Genomic DNA, 19538 nt, shown 5'->3' with positions numbered 1-19538 from the left:
TCACCACTGTTATCTAACATAAGACTGGAAGTATGAGTCTCAGCAATCAGACAACAAGAAAAACAAAGCATCCAGGGGCGCCTGGGTGGCGCAGTCAGTTAAGCGTCCGACTTCAGCTCAGGTCACGATCTCGCGGTCCGTGAGTTTGAGCCCCGCGTCAGGCTCTGGGCTGATGGCTCAGAGCCTGGACCCTGCTTCCGATTCTGTGTCTCCCTCTCTCTCTGCCCCTCCCCCCTTCACGCTCTGTCTCTCTCTGTCTCAAAAATAAATAAACGTCAAAAAAAAATATTAAAAAAAAAATAAAAAATAAATTAAAAAAAAAACCAAAGCATCCAAATAGGCAAAGAAGTCAAATGCTCATGATTTGTAGACAACATGATATTCCATGTAGAAAACCTGAAAGACTCCACCAAAAAATGCTAGAATTGATACACAAATTCAGTGAAGTCACAGGATACAAAATTAATGCAGATATCTGTTGCAGTTCTGTACACCAATAACGGAGTGGCAGAAAGAGAAATCAAGGAATCGACCCATGTATAATTGTACCAAAAACCCTAAGATACTTAGGAATAAACCTACCAAAGAGGTAAAAGATCTATAGTCTGAAAACTATAAAACACTGATGAAAGAAATTGAAGAAGGCACAAAGAAACAGAAAAACATTCCAAGCTTATGGATTGGAAGAACAAACATCATTAAAAAGTCTATACTATTTAATGCAATCCATACATTTAATGCAATCCCTATCAAAATACAACCAGCATTTTTCACAGAGCTAGAACAAACAATCCTAAAATTGGTATGGAACTACCAACAACCCCAAATGGCCAAAGCAATCTTGAAAAAGAAAACCAAAACGGGAGTCATCACGATTCTGGATTTCAAGCTATACTACAAAGCTGTAGTCATCCAGGAAGTGTGGTACTGGCACAAAATCAGACACGTAAGTCAATGGAACAGAATAGAAAACCCAGAAATGGACCCACAATTATAGGGTCAACTAATTTTCAAAAAAGCAGGAAATAATATTCAATGGAAAAAAGACAGTCTCTTCAGCAAATGTGTAGGGAAAACTGGACAGCAACATGAAGAATAAAACTGGACCACTTTCTTATACCATACACAAAAAAATTCAAAATGGTTGAAGGACCTAAATGTAAGACACAAACATCAAAATCCTACAGGAGAACACAGGCAGCAACCTCTTTCACCTCAGCCATAGCAACTTATTAGACACATCTCCAGAAGCAAGGGAAACAAAAACAAAAATGAACCACTGGGACTTCATCAAAATAAAGACCTTCTGCACAGTGAAGGAAACCATCAACAAAATTAAAGGGCAGCCTATGGAATGGAAGAAGGTATTTGTAAATGACATATCGGATAAAGGGTTAGTATACAAAATCTACAGCAAACTTAGCAAATTCAACACACACCCCCAAAAAATAATCCAGTTAAGAAATGGGCAGAAGATATGAATAGACACTTTTCCAAAGAAGACATCCAGATGGCTAACAGACACATGAAAAGATGTTCAACATCACTCATCATCAGGGAAACACAAACCTAAACCACAATGAGATACCACCTGATACCTGTCAGAATGGCTAAAATTAACAACAGAGGAAACAACAGGTATTGGCTAGCATAAGGAGAAAGCAGAACCCTCTTACACTGTTGGTGGGAATGCAAACTGGTGTAGTCACTCTGGAAAACAGCATGGAGGTTCCTCAAAAAGTTAAGAATACAACTAACTACCCTATGACCTAATGGTTGCATTATTAGGTATTTACCTGAAGGATGTAAAAATACTGATTCGAAGGGCGCCTGGGTGACTCGGTTGAGCGTCTGACTCTTGATTTCGGCTCAGGTCATATCTCACGGTTCATGGAGTGGAACCCTACACTGGGCTCCACACTAAAAGCGTGGAGCCTGCTTGGGAATCTCTCTCTCTCTCTCTCTCTCTCTCTCTCTCTCTCTCTCTCTCTGCCCCTGCCCCATTCATATTCTCTCCCTCTCTCTCTCTCTCTCAAAATAAAGAAACATTAAAAAAACATACTGATTTGAAGAGACACACGGGGGGGCGGGGAGAGGGGCAAACCATAAAACAGACTCTTAACCAAAACCAAACTGAGGGTTCCTGGAAGGGAGGTGGGCAGGGGGATGGGCTAGACGGCTGATGGGTATTGGGAGGGCAACTGTTGTGATGAGCACTGTGTGGTGTGTGCAAGTGAAAAAAAGAGAAGGACAAATGCCTATACTATTCAAAAATACGAACGTCCTAAGGAAAGACTAAAGAACTGTTCCAGATTGAAAGAGACTGAAAATGCATGACAATTTGAGGCAAGGATAGAGAATTACTAAAAAGGCAGATGTGGTAAAATGTTACCTGTGGAAGCGTGTGAAGGAAATATGGGAATTCTTGTAGTATCATTACTTTACTGTGATCTTGAAATTACATCTAAAAATATCTACAACATGTAAATAAGGTCAAGGCAAGACTCAGAATTCAACTACAAGGTATGTATTATTTTTACTCGGGAGTCTTGGCCTACTTTAAAGTAATTTACAATAATTAATTATAACTAAAAATAATAAATGTATCCAAAGTCCAACCGAGTTTTAATGTTTCACTATCCACTTAAAATTTTTTCACAGTACATGAAAAGAAAAAGTCTATTTTATAACTAGCATCAGATTGTTATATTTTTATAACCAGCATTTTTTTATAACTAGCATTTTTATAACTGGCGTCAGATTTGTTCCTCAAGGAAGCAGGTTCAAACCATCACAAGTACCATATACTCTATCCAGCAACATCAGACGGAACTGAAGGTGTGTCACTTTCCCTGAACTCACCATGTGCAGGTGGAGGGATTTAGCAGGGTCCAGCATGCTGGAATCAATTAACATTAACAGTCTCCTCCGAATGTCAGCTGCTCTGAACGACACGGTACTAGTCTGAGCGGTAGTTACACACATACACAAGAACTTGAGCATGTCGAGGAAAAGTAGATCTTGCTTTGAAAGATGTTCTTCAGCTAAAGGATTCATGGCACCTGAATAAAAAGCACTTATTAAAACTAAGAGAGGGACACAACACACATATATTGAACATTAACTCAAACATTTTCCAGTCTACAAAAAAAAAGAGAGGGATGAAAGTCTACGGAAAGCAAAATTATGGTGAAAGTGATTAAACACTAAAAGCTTCAAAATTCTTCATGAAAAGTTACTCCAGGATTCTGTCATCAATAAATAATCTATACAAACATTCACGGAAGCACTGCCAAGTACAGCGAAACAGAGAGGAACCCACACTTCTGACAAAAAAAAAAATGGTCACGTGAGTTATGGTACATATGTTAATTTGGATACTATGAAGCCATTAAAAAGTACAATGATCGGGACACTTGGGTGGCTCAGTCAGTTAAGCATCCGATTTCTGCTCAGGTCATATCTCACAGTTCGTGGGTTTGAGCCCCGCATTGGGCTCTCTGCTAACAGTTCAGAGCCCGGATCGTGCTTCAGATTCTGTGTCTCCCTCTCTCTCTGTCCCTCCCCTGCTCTAAATCTCTCTCTCTCTCTCTCTTGCTCTCTCTCAAAAATAAACATTAAAAAAAATTTTTTTTAAGTATAATTACCAATAAAGCTTAATGAAAAAAAATGCTCACAGTTGTTAAAAGGAAATGAAGGCATAAAAAAACACGTGAACGGTTGATGCTGATTCCAAAAAGACAAAAAAGGTTAAAAGCGATGGCCCCAGGGGTGTTTTCACTCTCCTGCTTTGTTTTCCAAATAATCTATTTTAAATTCCTTAGATGAAGAATAACACAGGTAACTAATAAATTCAATTCAAAATCAGAGAAATCTAAGGTACACAGAAGGGAACCAATCCCAGCAGACTATAGAAGGGAAAATAAAATGGGCAAAAAATTGGTATCTCTGAGGCCTTTCGTAATGCCAAATCAATACAAAGGGAAAGAGAAATCCCAAGCAGTAAATGCGTATTTACCAATAGTATTTTGACCCTCTCCAGATACGTTAGCATCACTAACACTGCCGGCAGGGTAATCACTGAATAGACTCATGGATGACTGATCCTCCGCCTCCATCAGACTTTCGTCAGGATCATCTTCCACTGATTCCACTTCTCCATAGTCAAACGGCTTTCTGCTGAAGGATGCCTTCAGAGAAGAAAAACAAAGATGTTTAAATTGGCTTCTTCCAGAAGCATGTTTTAGTTAAAATTCACCTAATCAAACAATTCAACATTCACATGTATGAATGCTGCAGCATTATTTCTATTAAATGTCTAACAATAAAAAATGGATAAACTGTAGTATGTATATACAACAATGATACGCAAACCTTAAAAATAATTTCTTACAATAAGCTTTATAACACCGAAATGTCATGAACATATGGGGAAAAGTATAAATTGGTATGACTTTTTGAGGAAATTGACAATATCCATCAAAAAGTAAAATTCGCATTCCTTTTAAACAAGCAATTCCACTGCTAGAATTTATTCTACATTCATGATATACACACATACTAGTAGACAAAAATACAAGAATCTTTACCACAAAACTCTCTGTAACAACAACAAAATAGAAACGACATCTAATGCTAAGGTCAGATGGACTAAAAATACATATATACCATTCCCATATAATGAGATACAATGCTACTTTAAAAAAACAAGTAGGAGCGCCTGGGTGGCTCAGTCAATTGGGTATCTGATTTTGGCTCAGGTCATGATCTCTCAGTTCGTGAGTTCAAGCCCTGCGTCCGGCTCTGTGCTGACAGCTTGGAGCCTGGAACCTGTTCCAGATTCTGTGTCTCCCCCTCTCTCTCTCTGCCCCTCCCCTGCTCGTGCTCTGTCTCTGTCTCTCAAAAATAAATATACATTAAAAAATAAATAAATAAATAAAAAACAGCAGCATGTAGCAACATAGAAAAATGACCAAATTACAGAATATTTTTCATTCAACATACATTTGAGTATGTAATGTACATGCCAGGCACTGTTCTAGACTAAAGAATACATGTAGCAAAAGCCCATTTGTATGGATGGAAGAAAAGTCAATGCCATGATGAGAAGGTGTTGTTCGTCTGACACAGTTTTTGTTTTTATTTTTAAAGATAAACAATTATTTTGAATTCTGGTATAGTGTTACATAGAAATAAGTGTAAGCCTGGATGATTACTTTACAATCATTCAGTCTATTACTAATTACTGAAAAACTAAAAGCCAACCAGTATGTACTGATATTAAGAAGCAAAGAATATATTCCCCTCCAAAACCAAATAACTTCAATTTCCACATTTAAAAATACATAAGGTGCCATATATCGTGAGATGAATACCTACTGAAGAGAGGTATCAACGAAAAAAGAATCAAAGAATCAATGAAACGGTGGTAAAACACGCATACTTACTAAACTTCTACAAATATCTGCAATATCATTCATTAGCTTTGATGTCAACAATCTCAGGAAAAATCCAGATGCAATCTTACTTGGACTGGGCTGTAATGAAGACAAAAACACAAGCAAACAAAAAAATAAAAACTTATTCTTGGCAGACAATATCTTCTCTATCTTAAATGAAATACCAATTTTCTTTGACACTGGAAATTCTCTATCATGAGAAGCATGGATGATCAGTTTACTATCAGGGCCAAGATATAAACTGCATCAACAACACTAACCTCTTTTCTTAGAGTAATAACTACAGCACATTTAAGTATATTGTGTATAAACATTAAAGTAAAATACTGACTACTGACCCTAAACACAAGTGATAACTCTAAGTTTGAATTCATACTTCCATTTCTCTCCTTCCCCATTTACAGAAAAACACAGAAAAACACATTATGTTTTTTTAGTTAAAAAAAAACAAAAAGAAAAACACATTATAAAATTAAAAATATGTGCTGGTAATATTGTTATGTAGCCATGTAGTTATCATTGGCTTTCGAAAAACTTGCTTTCCAACTGTGACTGACACTCTGGCCTGGCTCAGGTACAACTTAGGCCTATTCCAAATCGAAACAAAGATGACACAGAGCAACACTCTTTGTGCCCAGGGTTCTACAAGACTATCTGGGCAAAAGAGAACAAGGCATGTGCTGGAGTTCTCTATCTTCATGGTGCTCACTAGCCCCGGTACAGTGGTATGCACCTCACATGGCCACAGTCAACAAGTTTTTACTAAATGAAAGAAAATACGCTGGCCATAAAAGAGTTGCCTCTGGAGTTGTCTATAAAAGTGGTAATCCCAGAAACCTTCCTGAAATGATGAAATTCGTTCCTGAGAAACTCAGATCACCTGTTGCTTTATTCCTGTGGATGCTACCTTTATTTACATTCCATTTAACTGTAAATTACAAATGGATCAAAAAACAGTACCACCAGCACCCAGTTATCCACCACGCTGAGTGACCACACAGTGAAGTAAGAACACCTTACCCTGGTACAGTTAGACAAGCAACGTGTACAGAGATGCATCAAATTTCTCAGCGAGACAATCCTAGATTCTTCATGGGGCTTATTTTTAAACACAGTGATACTTTCTCCGGCACACTGCATGAGAGACTATTGATAAAAGAAGAAAAAATCCAAACTCTAGTTAAAATGACAGTTTAGGGATTGCTCTTCAAAGTCTACTTAAGAAATAAAATTAGTGTTCTTAAGTTATACTTGGCTACCCAGAGCAATTAAAAGTCATAGTAACAATTAACAGTGTTTTTAATGACTTAACGTATACTCTGTTCTCCTTACAAACCACACGCTGACAGAACAGGACTCAGAGATGAAAGTAAGTTTCATGTGTCCAGCAAACCTGCTTAACACTCAGTCAAGGATTCTTTAGGATAACTGATCACAGAAAAAAACGTTTAAAAGTGCCCATACAAGTCAGTATTTTTCTTTAACAAGATTAAGTGTTAATGTGATACTATTTCAATTACTCTACGTATAGTTGGGTTAAAATCAAGTTTTAAGGAAGGATGGATAGTTCCATTTCTCTCAGACAGCATAAACCAAAGAGAAAAGGTTACCCTATGTAGAAGTTTTTATGTTTTCTCAAGCAAATATACCAATTTCCCCAGGAATACATTGCACTCATATTTATCCAGAATGTGAACAGAATGAATTCTCATACCTTGGCTTTCTGGAACAACTCTGATTTATATGCTTCCTCTTCAGCTATTACACCCATGTAACAATAGCAGCCAAGAACACCCACCACAAGACTTGAACATCGGATAAGCGTTTCTGCATCTGTAGACTTCAAGTGAAACAAGAAAGAAAAAAATATACACGTTTCACAAATAATTTTGAGTACCACAGTTATCTTTTGTAGGAACAAATCTTAGGTACACATTAAGAAACTAGTTAACTGATTTAATAGTGGCATAATTCTGATTATCTCTAAAAACATCTAAGAGATCCCTGCGGAGTTGTGATAAGTAGAAATCTTGGGAAAAACAAAACTATCTCCTAATGGCCAAGTTAGGCATCTATCTCCTCTTACAGTAGCACAATGTACTGTACACAAAGGCCCTTAATATTTGAGGTACAGTGGAAAGAAAAAAATGATACACAAATAAAAGTCTATAACTCTTTGAATAGGAGTAGAAATCAGATTCATATAAAGAGATATTAAAATGACATTTTGAGCTTCAGAAAGATAAGAACCCCGACTTACTCAGCTTTTTAGACTCTAGAAACTAGCACAAATTTTGCAAGTAGCTATCACTCAGCCAAATTTACACAATTATTTACAAATCTGCAATGGCTACACAGAAAAATAACATTTCCAGATTGCTCTGTTCCTATATTGTAGGAAATGTCATTTTAGGGGAAAACACAGAAGACTGTATTACTTTGTCACGAAAATGGTTACAAGTGTGATCTAGCAGAATGTCAGTAACTAAGGATAAGACATATGAAACAGACACACTATCTCTTCTCTGGTTCTGTGGGTCATCATCCCTGGCTACCGAATTCACTCCTCTGAGTAACTTGCAGATTTTATTTTATTCAACAAATATTTCACCATTTACAATATAACAAGGCATTGTGGAAGATCCAAAGATTAACAAAAATACAGATGTCCTTTAAGGAGATTTACAGCATGGCTTGAAACATCTGCGTATAAAACATACACACAAATATCCGTGGGACAAGGAATATACTAAGAGTTACTTTAAAAAGAAATAGTAGGGGCGCCCGGGTGGCTCAGTCGGTTGAGCATCCAACTTTGGCTCAGGTCATGATATCTCGGTCCTCGAGTTCAAGCCCCCACATCAAGCTCTATGCTGACAGCTCAGAGCCTGCAGCCTGCTTCAGATTCTGTCTCCCTCTCTCTCTTCCCCCACTCATGCTCTCTCTCTCAAAAATAAAACATTAAAAAAAATTTTTTTGAGAAATACTAAGTACTGTGAAAATCAAAAGATGAATTATTATGGCTGAGATTATCTAAAAAAGGCTTTAGCAGGATTTTGACATGTGGATGATTTTGAACACACAAAAATGGGTAGAAAGATATTTATTTCACATCAAAAATAACGGGAGTTTCAGCAAGAGAATGGTACACACAAAGAAAATTTGTGATCTTTTTTTTCTTTGAGAAAGAGAGAAAGAGAAAGAGAGAGAGAGAGAGAGAGAGAGAGAGAATCTCAAGCAGGCTCCATTGCTAGCGTGGAGCCCAACACCCAACGCGGGGCTCAATCTCACCACAAGATCATGACCTGAGCCCAAACCAAGAGACGAACACTTAACCAACTGAGCCACCCAGGTGCCCCAAGAGAATGTGTGATCTTAAGACAGTGAAGAAAACGATTTATGAGAAATTACTAGTGACCTCTAAACTATGGGTGATTGCTAGATCATTTATTACATTTTATTAACACTTCTCCAAGTGTCACCAAGATCTTTTAGATCAGTTTAAATGATGTTCTTGTCTGTTATTGTAACCTCTCCCTCCTCTCAGTTGAGAGGTTCTTTCTCATCATATAATCCCTATGCTCCAAACCATTATTGTTCCCCACGCACCCACACAAAGAATTCTACTTCTTTAACATCTACTGGAACTCCTGGTACAAAAGAAACACAAATTATTCTTCTTGGGTCTTTCTGCTCTTGTAGTAAGTCTTCCCTATTTGTACGCATGTACTGTCACTATGCTTTTTTTAATTAAGCCTGTCACCATCCTCAGGGCCCCTTCTGCCTGTTTCTCCTTCCTAACAGTCCACCAAAGTTGAGTCAGATGTAGGCTTTAGTTCTTCTGAAAATCTCACCTCAAAGGAGTAGTTATTTAGAAGCTGTTCTGATAACCCCAGAAGACAGCGATCCAATGATTCCTTGAGGTTCTGGTGGACAGAAATGCCTCCACTGGACTGGAGCTTTTCTACGGGACATTCCTTCACAATGGTTAAGAAATCCATCTTGTCGAAAGTTGTCTGAAGAAACAGTTCTTCAATTTCTGAGAACGAAGACTCCTCTGCATCTTTGTGGTGTTGTTCACTTCAAGAGAGTAAGACCTTAAATGTACAATCAAGTGACCAACTGCTTCACCTCCACGCAGCAGCAATATATCACAAATGAAAACTTTAACTTAGCATCTACTTTACAGACTGCTTACACAATTAACGGATTAGTCTTTTTAAAGGCTTCTCGGCTTTGGAATGGCTACGCTCGTGTACCAGCTTTCATTTTGCAATAGCAAATTCCACTAACACATGGATGAAAGACACATAGGTTATAATTTCAAAGGCAAAGTCAGAAAACATTAAAAAGAAAACATTAATAGCACCAGGTACAAACACTAAGATAAACATTATCTGAAAACACTTTCCTTTTTTCCGCTTTGATTTCTCCAAAATGGAGGAGTTTTTCATGCTATGCCCTCTCAAGGGAGATCAGGAGTCTTAATACTAGTGAGTCATTTTCCGCCACAGTGATAAACAGGGGCCTCTTGAGTCAATCAACTAAAATGAGGTTTTTAGACTTATTTTTACTTTGACCTATCCTCCATTACCATTAATTTTAAAACGAACAGATTTTACATGGCATACAAAAATGGGTCACATCTTTAAAAAACTCATGTCTTAACCACCCATGATAACTATTCTATTTCTTCCATTGGCATGAGTTGCCATGCTATACTACACGGCGTTAAAAACCAGTCGACAGGATCTAAAATTATAGAACGCAGATGACTATCACTGAATTAAAAGCAGCTTTTTCCCTGGCTCAGAGATGGAATTTTCTTTAATTGATCAACTTAGTTCATAATTTTTAAGACGTAGCTACTACCCTGCTAAAATTATCATCTTTGTAATTAACAGCCATAGCTTAAACGAATACAGAACTCTATTAGATAACATACCATTCTGGCACTCTTTGGAAAAAATTCATTGCAGCTTTAGAGTTTTTCATAGTGAGACTCACAAGAATTTTCTCCAGCGCAAGATGAGGAAAATTACTACAAAGGAAAATTAAAAAAAAAATCTTCACTTAGAAGACCAAAACCCATTGAATGCATTGTTTATACTTAAATATCCATGTTTGGTTGTAAATCTTGACATCACTTTCTTTCATCGTTACTGAATTTTTTAACATCTAAAACAAGAATTAAGAAGCATACGTTTATTTTATGTTACTATAATTTTCAATACTTCCTGGCAGCAGACCCATCTAATTTTTAAAAATTGTATCTGAAACAGATTGTGAAATTAAAACAAAAGCACTAGGACCCAGAAAATCCCATCCTCTACTCCTTCAGTGCTGACCACCAGCTGTGGAAAGGTTACAGGGTCAAGCTGCTCCCCGTTCTGCAGCTTAAGCCCCATTCTGACTGTCTCCAGTTTCCTCCCCCCATTAATTTAACACCCGTCACGCACAAGATACTCCCGTTCTGATTCCAGGATACGGCTGTGTCAGACATACATGCAGATAAACCTACTCACAGAAAATCACAAAGGAACACGGAAGTGCTCAAAGAATTATAATCCGTATTATTCAGGCACATCCCCCTGTGTTCTCAATGCCTCAGCAGAGATAAAAACAAAGTAAAAGGACATGAAGACATCCAAGCACAAAGACACAGAACACTGGAAAAACAAAGGGACTGTTTAATATCTGGGGTAAGGTCTCAGAAACCCCACATTACCACTGTGCGACAAGCCATCGAGTATCAAACAAGCACAAGCCTCCGGTACCTCCCCATACAAAAAGGAGCTGGATGCTAATGAATTCAAATCACCTGTGAAGAACTGGGGGCGGCTCGGTACTGTCTTCAAAGTCATCCTCTAACTGATAGAATAAGAGCCATTTCATTATCAATTCCTTTAACGAAAAACTTCTATTTACTTCACATGTATTCTGCTCCACTCCTGTCTTTACTGTTTCTGGAACAACGCAGATGGTCAGGGCCAAAGTCAAGCAGCACACTGCAGAACTACAACAAAACAGAGGGCGCTGTTGTTAAAAATAAGCTTTCCCCCCACCACCACCCCGGGCCCAGTCCTAATAGTTCTATGTTTTCTTTCTGCAGTAAGTGCCATCACGAGAATAACCAAAATTAGATTAAATGTGATGAAAGAATGACAAAGCGTTCCCCACCCTTGAGTGACAGAATAGGAGAGTCAAGAATGGGAGAAAAGCATTGCAAGAGGAGACTATAAATGCTACCTATATATTCTTGCAGGAAAAGCAGCAATGCACCAATTTTAAGTTACCATCTCCTGTCCACATTCTTTCCCTCAAGAACAATTTGAATCTCTTTGGTTTTTTTTTTTTAAATGTTTATTTTTGAGAGACACAGACACAGCATGAGTGGGAGAGGAGTAGAGAGAGGGGAGACACAGAGTCTGAAGCAGGCTCCAGGCTCCGAACTGTCAGCACAGAGCCTGAAGCCAGGCTCGAACTCGGGAACAGGGAGATCATGAACTGAGCCGAAGTCAGATGCCCAACCGACTGAGCCACCCAGGCACCCCCAGAATTTAACATATTTTTAACTGAAGTGAAAAACTACAAAAACCAGAGGGGAAAAAAAAAAGTATATGTATATATAAAAATCTAATACAATACATAAATCAACCTACCATGAAGGTCTGCAGGCTGACCCAGTAAATAACTTCCAGAATTCTCTATCAACCTCAATTAAACCACCTTGAATTATAGCTCCAAGTAAGCCAAAGTTTTCAGCTTGTATTCGTTCAGAACTTATACCGCGAAAAGTAATAGACCAAATTTTAGTCCAGAGTTTCAATAAATCTGATTTCTGTGAGCTTTCCAGGTCTGATTTCTTGCCTTGACACGATGCAAGCTCCACAAGGCACCGTAACACGTATGGCGTGCGCTCCCCATGTCGCTGCTGAGGCAGAAGCTGGTACAGTATCATCAGTAATGGTGACAACTCATAGTTAGGTAAACTGGAAGGATATTTTGATATTAATTGGGTTGCAATCTGTAACCTAAAAGAAAAAAGTGTAATTTGAAAATGATTCAAGTCTATTAACAAGCTAACAGAAAATAAATCTACAGACATAGCACCTTTACAATATCCTAAAGAATCACCATCATTACTTTCCATACTACTCTCCAAATAAAAGGCTCTTAGTATTTATTAAGCCCTACTTCCTAAAGTGGCAGGAAGAATGACAACTTTTTGGCCAGGTAGGGGAGCTGTCATATTTCCCTTACACAAAAATTCTGAGGAGTAACTAAAGGTAAGTGCACCTGACTGGCTCCGTAGGTAGAGCATGCAACTTTTGATCTCAGGGCTGGGAGTGTGAGCCCCACACTGAAGCCTACTTAAAAATAAATAAAAAGTAAATTATCAACTTTCTTTTATTTATTTTTTTGTTAATTTTTTTGTTAATTTTTTTTTTCAACATTTGTTTTTGAGCCAGAGAAAGACAGAGCATAAACAGGGGAGGGGCAGAGAGAGAGGGAGACACAGAATCTGAAACAGGCTGCAGGCTCTGAGTGGTCAGCACAGAGCCCGACGCAGGGCTCGAACTCATGGGCCATGAGATCGTGACCTGAGCCGAAGTCGGACGCTTAACCGACCAAGCCACCCAGGCGCCCCATATTTTTTTTGCTGATTTTTTAATGTTTATTTTTGAAAGAGAGAGAGAGAGCACACAAGTGGCAGAGGGGCAGAGAGAGAGAGAGTCAGAGAATCCAAAGTAGGCTCCATGCTGTCAGAGCAAAGCCCGAAGTGAGGCTCGAACCCCACGGACAATGAGATCATGACCTGAGCCAAAGTTGAAAGCCCAACTGATGGAGCCACCCAGATGCTCCAATTTTTTTTTTAATAAAATTTATTTATTTTGAGCAAGAGAGCAAGCAGGGGAGGGGCAGAGAGAAAGAGAGAGAGAGAATCCCAAGCAGGCTCCATACTGTCGGTGCAGAGCCTGATGTGGGGCTCAGTCTCATGAATTGTAAGATCATGACCTGAGCCGAAATCAAGAGTCAGATGTTTAACTGACTGAGCCACCTAGACGCCCCTAAATGACCCAATTTTCTACTTCTGAATTATCACACCCATCCTTGCTCTTTAGCCACGAAGACTATTCCTCTAAAACAAGAACAAAAAAGCCAAACAACTATTCTTCCTAGATGTTGGTTAAGTCAAAAAATATTTGCTGTGAATTCTTAGAATGCATCCTGCTCAAGAAGAACTTTATCTTATTCATCCTTGCAACTATAATGCTTGGCACAAAGCAAGTATTCAATAAATAACCCTGCAGGAAATGAACAAATTGAAGAATCTGAAATAGGGATCCTCCACTATATAAAATAAACATGAGCTCAAACACTAGGTATCTAAATCAAGACGCTTTCCCCCACAACGCAATTATATTTAACTATTACATCAACATGGGGAAAACGGAGGCAGGGATCACAGAAGCTTGACTGTCACCTACAAATTTCTAAGTGTCCTTGTTCAAGCTGCGGAACCTTCCTCAGTTTGATAAAATGAACAGGCTGGACTGGATGAATTCTAAAGACTCCTACCAAACCTAATATTTTATGTTATCACAGAAGTCAACAATTTAATCATTTAAGTAACTGTGTATGCTGTACCCAGCAAAATTTTAAAAAGACAACCTTTTATTGTGGCAAGAGGTCCAAATTATTCTGTGATTTCTGAATGCCATCTTTAATTTCTTCCCAAGCTACTTTTACTAGCAGGTGCTGTACCTGCTAAAATGTCTATATTGAGATGCACAACTCAGGAAATTCCACGAGCCACACATGACTGTCTCCCAGGCTGCTGTCCCCCCATCTCCTTTGCTAAGGCCGTGGCCCCGGCTCCAGCACATGAGCCACGGTGGTGGACCTCAACACGTCCCAGCAACCACCTTCCCCTCTGCCAATGACTGGTTTAGGAGTGGACAGATGACCTAGTTATGGCCAGGCTGTTGTAGTAGAGGTCTCGTAAGAAAAACTAAATGAGACCAGGATGACACTGAAAAAGGTAACATTTTACCAAGGCACAAGATCAAAATCATTCTGTGACTTCTGAAGATGATCTTTTATTACGTCCCAGCCTAATTCTATTTTCCTCTTTTTGCAAGTTGCACCGTAATCATTAAGTTCTCTTTGTGTGATAGCGTAAGATTGAGAAATCTCCAAAGATCTGGTATCTTCATTAAAAACCTGTAAAATAACAAAAAGACAACTTACTTTTTTTGTTTTTTTACACTGTTCCTGTTTTCTAATAGTTCATGAGGGAAAAAATGTTCCTCCTCAAATTAGACACAGCAAAGTCATAGAGCAAAAGTAATAAATTATGGAAATATATAAGTATGATAACATAGTAATGAACAAACATTTTACAGGACTGTAACAGCTCTCCAGGAAGCACATATTACCAAGCAAAAATCTGTATTTTCAATGGGATTAAATTTAAAAAAGCTTTTTTAATTAAAAAAAAGTATTTTAAGTTTAGCATTAAGAAAATATCTGACAAATGAAATTACCCAGGATGTTAATCAAATTTCTGGGAAAAAGTTTTACTTAAGAAACATTAAGCCATAAGGGCACTTGGGTGGTTCAGTCGGTGAAGCATCCGACTTTGGCTCAGGTCATGATCTCGCAGTTTGTGGGTTCGAGCCCCACGTTGGGCTCTGTGCTGACAGCTCAGGGCCTAGAGCCTGCTTCAGATTCTGTGTCTTTCTCTCTCTGCCCCTCCCCCACTCACACTCAGTCCCTCTCTCTCTCTCTCAAACATAAAATAAAAACATTAAAAAAAAAAAAAAAAAACTGCCATCAACTGATGAACGGGCAAACAAAATGTAAAATACCCACACTACTAAACATTATCAGGCAATAAAAAGGAATGAACCACTAGTTCCTAGCACAACATGGAGGAAAGACTACAAGTTGTTTCCACGTAGTTTACAGTTGTGTTTCTATTTCATTTATATGAAATGTCCAAAATAGCAAATCTTTAGAGACAGAAAGGAGCTTAGTGGTTAGCTGCTAAAAACTGAAAAAAGCTGGGCACTGGGACTGACTGCTAACAAGTACAGAGTCTGTTTGGGGAGTAGTGGAAATATTCTGGAATCACACAGTGGTGATGCTTGCACAATATAGTGAAAATACTGAAAACCACTCAATTGTGTACTTGTATGCTATGTGATTTCTAACTCAGTAGAAAAAAAATTTTAAACAAGAAACATAATCTGATTTTCTACAGACAACCTTTTAAGAATGAAGAGTTCATCACTAGTTTTCACTAAGTTCATATGTGCAAAATAGTTATTTTTTAAGTCAGAAGATTATTTCCAAATATTTACAGTATTTTGAACAGAAAAGCTACATATACAAAATAATTTGACAAGGTTTCCTATCAGAACGCACATTTGAAAAGTCCAGTAAAGGGCACCTGGGTGGCTCAGTTGGTTAAGCATCCAACTAGATTTTGGCTCAGGTCAACACCTCACAAGTCGTGAGATGGAGACCCGCATCAGGCTCCACGCTGGAGCCTGCTTAAGATCCTCTATCTCTAAAAAAAAAAAAAAAAAAAAACCCACCAAATAAAAGGAAATTAATGGAAAATTTCAACCAACTGTACCTGGTGACAAATATCTGCCATCAGGTCAATCAAATTTTCCTTGACAGCAACATTACGGGATCCTGAAGAGTATTTCCCTCTGCTTCCTATATGACTTATCTCATTAATCAGCAGATCATATAAGTTGTATAAGATACTTTTCCATTTATTTGATTCATAAGCACCTGTAATTCAAAAAAAGAGAATATAATCTACATACACACTCCATTTGCCCCACCACCTCCCACAAAACCATTCAGCTACTGAGGCGGAAACTGGGCCAACTGCCCACTCAGTACTAATGCCTCTTGTGACAATATCCTTGCCAAACTCTACTTTGTAAGTGTCCGCTTCATGCTCAGCTTACCTGTGTTTCCTATAAAATTCTTCAATAGTCTGATTTTTCTCTGATCAACTCAATGAAAATCTCAATCGAACTTTAACTGTGTCTCTACCCTGAGGCAAATGTAATTAACAGGCTCTGTCATTTACATGAGGACCAAGTTCTCACTACATCATTTAGAGAAAAATGTTACCAGTTCCTTTAACTGGTGTACAAATGACATGTTACCCAGACTTCTCATTACTCTGGTCACCTTTCCCTAAACACACTCCAGTCTACTAGATCTCTCTTCAAATGGTGACTGTCCAAAATCTGGTAGACAGAATACTCCCACTGTCATCTGACCCGATGGGTAACAAAGGAGCTGTTACTCCCCACAAAGAACCATAAAATCTACTGACGCAGTCTAACACTACGTTAGTGTTTCTGGCAAACTCACCATCCTGTCAATTTTCATCCTAAATATACCATTAACTAAAACCCTAAACATATCATGCCATCCCATAAATTAAGCCTGATCTTCATCCTGGTGAAAGCTGTGTGAAAGATGACAAACTAAGAGAATCCGCCATTCTTTGACTTCAGTAGTTTCTCGGGCCACAAATACTCTAACTACACATACTAGAAGAGCCCATTAAACATTGCTACTTTTGAAAAAAATTGGCTATAACTGTTTTCCTCCATTTTAGCTGCTATTACTCAGTGTAGCATGATTTCCTAACACAGTCATTACGCTCGCCATGATGAATTCAACCAAAGGCCAGTACAAGGCCAAAGGTAAACACAGCCTGAGCATGGGGGAACTCGTTCAGTTCCTGTTCCACCCAATAAAGTTCCCTTCTACTGAATGAAGCGAAACCATCCCAGCAGTACTCTTTCTATGAAGGTATAATTGACATGCAACGTTAGTTTCATGTGTACAACGTAATTATTCAGTATTTGTATAACCTTGTGAAATGACCACAGTTAAGTCTAGTTAACACACCTTACATAACAAAAAAAAAAAAAAAAAAAAAAAGCTTCTTCCTTGTGATGAGAACTTTTAAGATCTACTATCCTAGCTGCTTTCAAATATGCGATATGTATTAACCAGCAATACTCTCTTGATGAAAAACGAAGAGAGGAGAAATCATTCATTTCTGGTATTCCCAGCAAACAGGGGCCTGGATCAAGTATGAGGTTTAAAGCAGCATGTACACATCTCCCTGAGGAACTGACTAATCTGACTGCTTTGGGTCCATATTTATCTTTTCTACCTCCTAATAAAAGCCACATGTAAATAAACAAGACCCTGCCTTCTCTGAACTCTTTTACGCTATAGTATGAGAAATACCTTTTAGCACCTAACTGCTGCATCATCAGCTCCCAGAGGGGACATCGCGTCATATTTGTGTTTCCTCGTGATGCCTAGCAATGTACTAAACAAACGGCACAATATGACTTGCTACCACAACTTCAAATTCTAAAAAAAGTGTGAGAAATATCCCTGTGACTAATACCATTATCAAGCACAGTAATCCATAAGAAGGTCATAACCTCCTACAAAATACAATTTTCATACTTAAGCCCCTACATTTCGATGAGGAAGTAAATTCAAAACAGCAAAAACTGCCTTTTATTACCTTTCTCTTGGGTTTTAGCTCCCTTTGGATGACGGATATAAATTTGCAGCTGAAATAATTCAATAATCACTTCTTTTAAACAATCATTAAGTCTGTGTTGAGTCCAAATATAAAGCAAGGTAGGAAGAACTTCATCTCCTAACTGACACACGCAAATTCGAAAGTTAACAGCCAACGTCTTGAGGAAGATAACAAATGCTGCTAAGATATGGTTTAGACCTGCAGAGCTCTTCTCTTGTCTGTCACAGAAAATAAACACACTCCGCTTAACAGGGAAGACAATGAACACTGAAGACAGTTATGAAGTTGCACGCTGGAAAGAAAAAAGTATCTAATCTTCAAATAACAATAGCCTTAGTTTCAGAACTATTCAGGAAACAAATCCTAGTGGGACTACAGGCAGCAACAACATTATCTGGTGCTAGGACACCAGCTCTCTCTGCTGCTCAAACACCATTTATACAATGTTTCATATTATAGACTAATGCAGCACAAACGTAAGATATTGATACTTCCAAAATACACGAGTTCATTTTTTCTTAGTACATCTATTCTCAAAAATGGGGAAAATCAAACTACTTAAGAGGATATTTATCTTTTTTAATAAAGCAGCACTGATCTCCCATCTAAAAACATCATTTTCATGTTCTGTCTTTGGATATTCAAGAATAGCTGGAGTGATACTTTCTTTAGGAATCTACTAATTCTACTACAATGGGCCGATGTTTTTGTTTTTGTTTTTTTAATTGGTAACATTTTCAGATGCTAGATCTAAAAGACAGACTTGCAGAGCACCTGGGTGGCTCAGCCAGTTAAACGTTTGACTCTCGATTTCAGCTCAGGTCATGATCTCACAGTTCATGAGTCTGAGCCCCACGTCGGTCTCTGGGTTGACAGCATGGCACCTGCTTAAGGTTTTCTGTCTCTGTCCCTCCCCTCTTGCCCCCTCTCTCAAAATAAATACACATTAAAACACACACACACACACACACACACGCACTGAAAATAAAAGATATACTTGCAAAAAGATCAAACAGATTTCCAATACAGAACAAAACGAGACTAGATTACCTTGCATGATGAATCGCTTTGGAAAAGAAATCCAACAATTTGGAATTCAATCCATCAGTTTGCGAACAGCACCCTCTGGCCACAGCATGAATTATTCTAGCCACTAAAACTCTATTAATGTCTTGTGCAGGTTTAAGGTACAGATTGAAGTACACAGAGAACAACTCTTAAAAAAACAAAAAAAAAAAAAAAATTTTAGTTATGTTATCAAAAAAAAAAATATCAAAGCATTTAACTTAAAGGTACTGCTACAATTTAAATTTCAATAATCCCATACAGACAAAAAGATTAAAAATTACACTAATTTACACTCAAAACAGTAAAAGTGTTCAATCAGTATTCAATGTTATGTTAGGTAAACTGCCTTCAAGAGGAACAACTTAAGGCCGCAGACCATGTGCAGCCGGCCCTCAGAC

The 19538-nt window shown here is 38.1% G+C and overlaps 1 protein-coding gene across 1 annotated transcript in view; it reads right to left on the bottom strand.

The window, feature by feature from the left end:
• The window catches only part of LOC125917066 (serine-protein kinase ATM-like), a gene marked incomplete at its 5' end in the record, with an annotated part of 72948 nt that extends 53660 nt beyond the window's left edge, over positions 1 to 19288 (bottom strand). Inside the window, 13 exons of the mRNA XM_049623325.1 lie at positions 2863 to 3062; positions 4019 to 4190; positions 5448 to 5537; positions 6480 to 6605; positions 7174 to 7299; positions 9314 to 9539; positions 10405 to 10500; positions 11281 to 11475; positions 12122 to 12493; positions 14518 to 14687; positions 16108 to 16271; positions 18052 to 18290; positions 19123 to 19288. Of these exons, the coding sequence (XP_049479282.1) occupies positions 2863 to 3062; positions 4019 to 4190; positions 5448 to 5537; positions 6480 to 6605; positions 7174 to 7299; positions 9314 to 9539; positions 10405 to 10500; positions 11281 to 11475; positions 12122 to 12493; positions 14518 to 14687; positions 16108 to 16271; positions 18052 to 18290; positions 19123 to 19288 (2342 nt within the window). The remainder of the gene's footprint in view (positions 1 to 2862; positions 3063 to 4018; positions 4191 to 5447; positions 5538 to 6479; positions 6606 to 7173; positions 7300 to 9313; positions 9540 to 10404; positions 10501 to 11280; positions 11476 to 12121; positions 12494 to 14517; positions 14688 to 16107; positions 16272 to 18051; positions 18291 to 19122) is intronic.
• Between the last annotated feature and the right edge of the window lie 250 nt (positions 19289 to 19538).

The sequence above is a fragment of the Panthera uncia genome, unplaced genomic scaffold, assembly GCF_023721935.1.
Source record: "Panthera uncia isolate 11264 unplaced genomic scaffold, Puncia_PCG_1.0 HiC_scaffold_1449, whole genome shotgun sequence".
Classification (NCBI taxonomy): domain Eukaryota; kingdom Metazoa; phylum Chordata; class Mammalia; order Carnivora; family Felidae; genus Panthera; species Panthera uncia.
This window is presented reverse-complemented; position numbering and strand designations above follow the sequence as displayed.